General features: G+C 48.7%; 1 protein-coding gene across 1 annotated transcript; it reads left to right on the top strand.

The window, feature by feature from the left end:
• Positions 1-1987: 1987 nt before the first annotated feature.
• arglu1a (arginine and glutamate rich 1a) lies at positions 1988-8477 on the top strand. Its single transcript, XM_048978389.1, has 4 exons — positions 1988-2568; positions 4777-5002; positions 7360-7443; positions 8269-8477. The coding sequence occupies exons 1-4, from the start codon at positions 2231-2233 to the stop codon at positions 8431-8433; spliced, it is 813 nt and encodes a 270-aa protein (XP_048834346.1). The 5' UTR covers positions 1988-2230; the 3' UTR covers positions 8434-8477.
• The last annotated feature ends 170 nt before the right edge of the window (positions 8478-8647 follow it).

The following is an 8647-nucleotide window of genomic DNA, read 5'->3' as shown; positions in this document are numbered from 1 at the left end:
CAAGACATTAGCAATTTAGCTCAGCAGAATCTAAAAAATATGAATATGTAACAAAGCCTGAAAGCGCGCGCGCACGCCTGCGCGCACACGCGCAGAAAAAAAAAATCACTAATATAATGACACTGAACCACCTCAGGCTGCTAAAATTATTAGAAATTCGAACGTGGCTCGTAATTATCTTCTTGTTTGGGAGGGTTGTAACCTTAGAAATGTAATTACTTGAATGGATTAAGACTTTAAGAAGGGCTATGTGCTATCGAAAAATGCACGCGGAGTGCGGGGCAGAATAATTCTATCTTTCGGATAGGATTACGCCGGAATAACCGCTGGAATGCCAATTAGCTGTGCTCATTTGGCAGGCGGCACTTTTTATTCAAATAAACAGAATTTCTGGATAATATAGGAATACTACAGTTACACTTTGTGTTATAACATTACGAATTTAACAAAGTGTACATTATCCGTGCGCAATAAAGGTGCCAGATCGTCGGATGCCCTCCAGTCATTCCCACGGCCACACAGCGACATTACTGTCCTGCTGCTGTAACGAACTGGAAATGACGATCACCCCCCCCCCCCCATTATACCGTCATACAGCGAAGGATGTTGAGAAACTTGACAAGGGATCAACAAGTTGTGGATGAGGGTGGGGATCGGGGGGCTAGACTCTCGTTCTGTTCGACATAGCCAGCCGCATGAAAGGAATAAAAAAAACGATGACTCCGAGTAAGAGAATCAGCTTTGTAATAAAATAATATTAATTTATACACCTAAACAAAACAGCTTTCCGGGTTACACATGTTAATGCCTCGCTGTCTGCACACACACAGAGGGCAGTTTAGCTGTCATATTAGCGATATCACCCCTTTATGCGATGCTCTCCATTATTCATCAAAAGCGGTGTAAGCGCCGGGGCACCTTAACGAGGCTCTCTGAAGATCCCTTATGAATCTTTTAGAGCACCGAGCAGAGGAAATGGATTGTGGCTCCGTGAATGGGCAGAGGAGAGGGAGCGGGGATGCGAATCTGCATTCGGCCCTGCTTCAATTAACCTTGTGTTTCTCTGTTACTGAGATCCTTCTTCATGCACTTCATCTGTTTTTTAAAAAGTGGGTCCGGTCCTATATCACCCGGTTCAATACTGCAGCAGGACAAAAGTTGAATAGAGTTCAGTTGATCTACTTGAATGATAATCATGCATTACTGTTAACCAATAATTAGAAATAATCTTATCGGAACTTTGAATTCTGAACACTGGGCCTTTCAATGTTAAAACTCCTGTGAAATTCTCTAGAGATACTGATTCCTCCAAAGACCGACATATTCCCTTTTTGTTTACTGCTTCAGGCTGTAGCCTTTCAGCGCGTCTAAATATAGTAATTTATACCCCGGAATTGGCTATTTTTAGAGCACCGCTAGAAAGATTACAGGACACTGACAATGGTTTTGCAGAATGTTAATTTCCCAAACACATGATGCGGTCATAAGATTTTTATACATCATTGTTTGTCACTTTCCACACCCGATTAAGTGCAAGCAGGGCAGTGCTTTAATGCACCGAGCAAAGGACTTCAACAGAATTCTTTTAGCCTGTATTAGTCTATATTTTGTTTAAATGCGTAGGCCTATATTTTTAAAAGAAACCCAGACAACAGAAGCAATTACACAAATACACGTAGAAATAAAAAGAGATTATAGTCTATATCAGATACCTCTCATTACACAAACTACAAAACGTTGTCACTCTTCCGACCAATTTCATTAATTATGTTCCGTTTTTAATTCGTTAAACGTGTTAATTGGTTCTTTTGGTAGGTTTAATGAAACATATTTTAATGCCCTTTTTACTACGATAGATATATTAAAATATTGTACATTATGTTATGTACTTAATGTTTAAAGTTTCGTTTAACAGCTTCGCAGCCATTTCGGAAATCGCCGAATAAGCGTCTCCGCTTCGTAATTTCCATAGCAACCCGAAGGCTGTCGGAAAACGCCGAAAGCACAGCATTCTGGGAGAGAGGAATCGGTCGCCATCTTGCATGGATAAAGTTACTAATCGGGTTGCAATAACAAACACGTTTGGTACAATATTTTAACAGACGCTGTACCTTTGTTCGGCATAGCAAAAGTAGTGTGGGCCAACAGAACGCTTAGTGTTGTTTCAACTTTGTCCTGGGCAGCCGATTCAACCTCAGCTACCGGCATCCAGTTACCGTGAAAAGTGACCATGGGTCGTTCGCGTAGCCGCAGCTCGTCCCGCTCGAGACATTCAAAGAGCAGCAAGCACAGCAAGAAACGGAGTAGGTCGCGGTCCAGGGACAAGGAGAGGGCCAAGAAGCGCTCCAAGTCCCGGGAGGCGAAGAGGAGCCGGCGGCGAGAGTCGCGCTCTCGTTCCCGCTCGACCAACGCCTCCTCCCGCAGGGAGAGGGACCGAGACCGGGTCTCCTCGCCGCATGAGAGGATCGACATATTCGGGCGCACGCTGAGTAAGAGGAGCGCTTTGGACGAGAAACAGAAAAGGGAAGAAGAGGAGAAGAAGGTTGAGATGGAGAGACAAAGAAAAATGTAAGCTCCCTCCCCCACATCCTGCATCATAGCCGGGGCTGCACCGTATTAGCGACCTGTGCACACCTTGATTACTGCAATCGGGCTGCACGATCGGGTGCGATGTTTTGGGGTGTCTTTGGGCCTGGGGGGAGGTTATGAATACGGGCTGGGGTAAATAGTGCGATCAGTACGGTGAGAAGTGGTCACCCCACGGCAGCGTGCACACTGGGCCTACACTTCCTCCGCGCCTCTGAGGTCCCACGGATGACTGAGCTGCATTACGTGCCTGATCCGAGTACTAGGCACGGTCGCAGTTTTATACCAGAACTGGCTTGGAAATAAGTAAAATATATGACTGATTTAACCCAGGATTAAGAAACGATGCGATTCTGCATCTGATTCTGTATGTATCCCATCATGTGACTGCGTGTTTGTAAGTCCGCGTTGAGCCGGACCAGCAATTTATCATCTACCCGTCCAGCGCCTCGGCGATTTCTGGGATGAAAACCCATGATCTGACAAAGGCGATTGCGTGTAGTTAAGCCAATGGCACGTGTTTTGTACTGAAATTTTGGGGGCATCCTACATGTACTTGGAGGCATTTGTACAAAAACAGTTACTATTGCTCGGCATCTTGGCTCGTCCGCTGCCGACGTCTCGCATCTTTGACATGCAGAACCTGGTGCTGGCCTCTTTTATGGTCTGACTGCTGCCCTGTGTGTATAGAGATGGCGGTTGCCATGTCACCTGGAAGCATCTGGGCGATTGTGCAAATTAGGGTGAGGTGGTGGCGCTAGCCAGGGTGAGTTTGCATTCCTGGCGACCGTGTGTGTATCGTGGCTGCCTGGTCTTCTGTCCTCCAGCCCCAGGAAGGCTGCATCCTGCTGAAATCAGGGTTTGTACCCTGTCCAACCTGCAGATACATGGGTTTGGCTGTGCAAGAAGGACATCCTGGTCTTGAGCAGTCAGGCAGGGTAGCTACCCCCCCCCCCCCCCACGCACACGTACACACACACACACATGCACACGAGAATGCAACACAGCCCCTCTGTCCTTGAGGTGTTTTTAATCACGTAATCGGAAATAAACTAAAGCACCCTTTTTAAACTTGGAAGGTCTCAATCTAGGCCCTGTAAAACTCAAATCACCACTTCAGATTTTCAGACGCTCCCACCTCCCCCTTTCTTGGAGGCAAAACAGGCAACTCCCAAAATGCCTTTTACTGTCCTGTTGCGTTAAGCTGCTTTATATCTGTGTATGGGGACGGGGTTGGGTTCGCGGCGCCTGTCCCTTAGCCAGCTGTCCCGGGTTGCAGGAGCAGCTGGGTATCAGGCAGGTCCCCCACACGAAGCTGGGAGTCACCTGCTGCTTGGGGCGGCTGCCTGCTTACACCGTTAGCTGCGTGTCCCCCCCTTTGCGGCTCTTCTTAAATGGTTCTTTGGCTTTCGTGCTGCGGGCCGACTACCAGAGAGCTGCACAGCGCATCGGTCGGGTGACATTTAAGCTGGCAGCCTGGCCTCTGTCCCCTTCCTGTTTACAGGTGCAAGTTAATCCATTCACAGCTGCCCTGCCATTGTGTGGTTGTTTTGTGTGCCCCCCCCCCACCGTCCGTGCCCCATTTCTCCTGGCCCCATTATTATCTGCATCCTCTGGTGCGGTCAAGCACAGTGTCCTCAAGTTACTCAGTCCTGTGCTTCCTCCCCAGATCCAGTTGTAGTGCCCTCACCTACCCAGAGGGACGACCCTGTGACCTGCAGAAGCAGCCATGTGCCTTAAGCTGTCAGGCTGGCTGAGTGAAATGGCACTGCTGCATGGCTCTTTGATTTAGGATTCTGATCAGAATGTTGCCAGTTCAAATCCCGTGGTCACCAGAGTGATGTCACCGTTGGGGCCCTAGAGCAAGGTTGCGATCTTAACCTGGCGTACGATGCGTCATCCCCTTATCCGCGCTGCAGGAGAGCTGAGCCCTGCATCATGTGCAGATGCCTCTCTCTTCTGGCACAATCTCCGTGCCTTTCATCCAACATCCGTTTTGCATCACCCCATCAATATGTCTGCGTTTCATAGGCCGTTAGTGTAAATGAAGTGGGTTTGCTAAGCAGAACATCCTCGGTCTCGCTTGCTGCAGGTGTGTGGGCTGACTTTCTAAATGAAGACACATTTAAAAGGGGATGATTCTCATGTCCCCTCCCCCCACTCCATCACCTTGGTGTCCTTTGCCAACAGACGCCAGCAGGAGATCGAGGAGAAGCTGATCGAGGAGGAGACGGCCCGGAGAGTGGAGGAGCTGGTGGCCAAGCGCGTGGAGGAGGAGTTGGAGAAGCGGCGGGATGAGATCGAGCGAGAGGTGCTGCGACGGGTGGAGGAGGCCAAGCGCATCATGGAGCGCCAGCTGCTGGAGGAGCTGGAGCGGCAGCGGCAGGCGGAGCTGGCTGCGCAGAAGGCCAGAGAGGTAACGCTCGGTCGTTGGGAACACAGGCGCTGTCCACAATCCACCACCCTCCCCACCCCCGCTGGGGAGCTCCATGGCACAGCTCTTGCAATGGGTGTATTTGAGTTAGGGGGCGGGGCAAGTCATGGAAAGGGGGTGGGGCTTGGTAGGAGTGGGTGTGTCCTCCTGTCACACCTGAACATTTTGGGCAGCTCGCCTAAACAAACCTGAAAAACGGTATTTGGCAACAACAAAAACACCCCGTGTAGTTTTAGCAGGAGGAGACCCAGTGGGTTTACCTTATTCGGGCTAACATGCGCTCATAAGCTTTTGGGAAACTAAGAAGCTGTCGCCATGGAAACGTTTAGCCGTTCCCTGTCAATGGCTTCCCTTCCCCTTAACTCCTGCCCACTTTGTTGAGATTGTTACCTCACCAGTTTGCTGTCCCTAATAAAAAAGCTTTTGCAAAATGAATTTTTGTTCCCCCCCCCCAACTGCTTTTATTTTTTCCCTCCCCCTCCTTGTCGGCACATAATTCCCACAGATGGCAGCATCTTTGTGAGCTCGCCGTTAAAACGCTTCCTTTTCCAGCCATAGCGTCTCTGAATCGTCATGCGGGTGACTGATCAGTCACGGGATCTCTTCTGTGACACCCCCTCGCTCAGTTACTCCTATAAGACTGAGGGTCACTTTAGTGCTCCAGCAGATGGTGTATGAGCGGCTGTTGTCGAGCATCATGTGACCTCTCTAGGTGCTGTACATTTTAGGAGCTCGAATATACTTTTATTTGTGTGTATATCTGCATATATTCTGCTCTTGCTGGTGTTTGTCATTATCCAAGCAGGAAGTGGTTTGTAGATGCTTAAAGACGTTGATTAATTTCATTTTTAAGTTGACAGATTTTTAGAGGCCTTTTAAAACTCCTCCAGGAGTCATGCCGAAGTTGACTTTAAAAGCTTGGTTAACAGTGGCTCTGTTCGGCTCTATAGCTCCGGTGTTGTAACCGAAGAAGAGCCAGTCCCCCCGTTTCATGGCTCGCGGCTCAGCGGCTCGATGCTAATGCTTCAGTCTTTGTGCCTGGCCTCCGTCCAGGCGGCCGCCTCTTCCTCACCCAGCATAGCAAACGGGAGAGTCTCGTCTGTAAACTCGACACTCTCACGGAGATCGCTGACCCCTCCCCCTCAGCTCAGTCATGTGACGACTCACCAAATTCACATTGGCCTCTCTGCACCCTGTGTCAGGAGCCTTGGTCATGCGTTTGTTGAAATTCACATTTCAAAGGGACAAATTTTTATAAGAATTTGATGGAGAAAACCTGCAAAATTTTCCATGTCACTAGGGTGGCTGTGGTCCCTCTCCTTTCAGTTTCCTGTTTTACGAGACAGACTTTCTTGGTTAACCTTGTGTGTCAATGATATTTTGTTATAACTAACCAGTTCACATGTACTCTTATTTCCTCATGAAATGTTTTGCTCTAGGGACTGTATAGTTTGTTTTTTTAATTTATTTTTTTTGAGTTCTTCAAAGAACCGCCTGCAAAGACTTTGCCAGTCCCCAGATGGACTGGTTGCGCCCCCACCACCACCCCCCCCCCTCGCCATTTTATTGTAACTGTAAAACCTTGGAATTTTTTTCCCTGTCAGAGACGCTATTAAAAAAAAATTAAGACAACAGGTGAACGTGTGCAGTTGTCCTGTGTCTGCTAGTGCTACAGTACAATTGTAAGGAGGCAGCCTTTGGCTCCCACGTGCCCCCAAATCCACACCACCTACGCACCCCCTCGAGTGGAAGCGCTTCTCTGTCTCTCTGCAGGACACACTGGACAAGACAGTAAATATTCACCCCTTTAAATGATGATGCTTAACGGAGTTGTAGGTACACAGGCAAGGAGTTACGTAGGTATACGTGCATTGGTGAGCCAAAACTATTCAACCTTTTTACTTTTCTCTTGCTTATGATGATAATGCTTTTATTAAGAGAGAAAAAGAGACCCATTGACTTCATGATGTATCTTTTGATAGTCTTTAGGTTTTTTTTTTTCCCTTTTTTGTTTAAAATGTTTACGTACGTAGGTCTTATGATTTATAAATGCATATAAATGTTTCTCTTTAAAAAACTGCAGGGGAGGGTTTATGGGATTATCTGTGGTTCTTTAATTAGCTTGGGCTGTTTTCTGTGACTTAGTGAGGGAGAAGAGGATTTTTCTGTTCGTTGCGTGTATGTGCGCGCGCACGTCTGTGTGTTGATGTGTGTGTGTGTGCGTGTAGTTTCACGGTTTTCCTCGTGTTGCCTGAGAGTGAGAGAGAGAGAGCGCAAGTTGTAATCGCAGTCCAGAGAAGCCCTGCTTGGTCTAACATGACGATGTCTCACCCGTCTAGGAGGAGGAGAAATCTAAACGAGAGGAGCTCGAGAAAATATTGGAGGAAAATAACCGTAAGATCGCTGACGCTCAAGCCAGACTGGTACGTGACGACTGTATGTGGTCTGTCTCGCTCGTTCAATGTGTTTGTCAAAGGTGAAGGGCATTTCTGCATGAGTAAATGTTTCCTTGAAAAGGAGACCATTTTCCTTGTTGGTTATAGCCAAACATTATCAACCCCACATGTGAGTTTAGTTTCATAGGCAACATGATGTCACCAAGCTGCCTGACAGCGCGCCACAAGCTCACAGCTGCAGGGTTTTAGAGCGGTTCAGGCTGCCCTTTCCACGCGCGGCCTGTGACCCTCGCCAGGTTGACACCGTGCCTTTAACACCAACACGCCCCCCAATAGTGAACGACGAAATGCCAAAGTCATGACGTGTCTCTTGACCTAGCAGACAGGGAAGTGGCCGGCCGTTTTAAAAGCCATCCTATTGTGTCCTGACGGGACGCAAACATACCCAGCGGTACATGGCGATTGGCTCGGGCACGAAGAAGTGCACTGTCACGGCAACTGAAAGCAAGCTCGCAGTCAAACGTGACCCTGTAGCTACATGTCACAGATTGGCAGTGGTGGCATCTGCGGGGCCAAGTCTGGGTGCCAGTCCGACGCTGGGAACCGCTGTCTGTGTTCACATTGTTCTGCTGGGTCTGGCTGGGTACCGTCTGCTTCCTTGCTGTATTGGGCATAGAAATTATTTGGATCTGCTGGCTTTGTAGTAAAGTGCGACAATGCTGAGGAAGTAGCAGCGTGGGAGAACCTGCATTTGGCCCTTTGGAGGCTTGGTGTGGTGCCCGTTTTCCTCTCATCTGACCTGCTGCTCTCTCTCTCTCTGTCATTCCCCACCCCTCTGGAATCTCTGCCCAGGCTGAGGAACAGTTGCGAATTGTGGAGGAGCAGAGAAAGATTCATGAAGAGAGGATGAAATTAGAACAGGAGAGACAACGTCAGCAGAAAGAGGAGCAGAAAATTATCCTGGGCAAAGGGAAGTCCAGGCCCAAACTCTCCTTCTCCTTGAAGGCGACGGAGTGAGGCCCCGGATGCTGGGGAACCCCCCACCCCCCAACTCCCCCCCCCACCCCAACTCCCCCTGTTGTATGGTAGCTTCATGTTGAAGTGTTCCTTCAGACATCCAGGTTTCTGTTATTGCTCACATGGGCTGTGCGTGCACCATCCATCCAAATGAGTGCCCCCCCTTCCCACACTACCGCCGCCTCCTAACTATATATGTTCCCCTTTTCTCTTT

This window comes from Brienomyrus brachyistius, chromosome 16 (assembly GCF_023856365.1).
Source record: "Brienomyrus brachyistius isolate T26 chromosome 16, BBRACH_0.4, whole genome shotgun sequence".
In the NCBI taxonomy this organism is placed as follows: domain Eukaryota; kingdom Metazoa; phylum Chordata; class Actinopteri; order Osteoglossiformes; family Mormyridae; genus Brienomyrus; species Brienomyrus brachyistius.
Note: the sequence above shows the minus strand (reverse complement) of the source record. Positions and strands in the feature narration are given on the sequence as shown.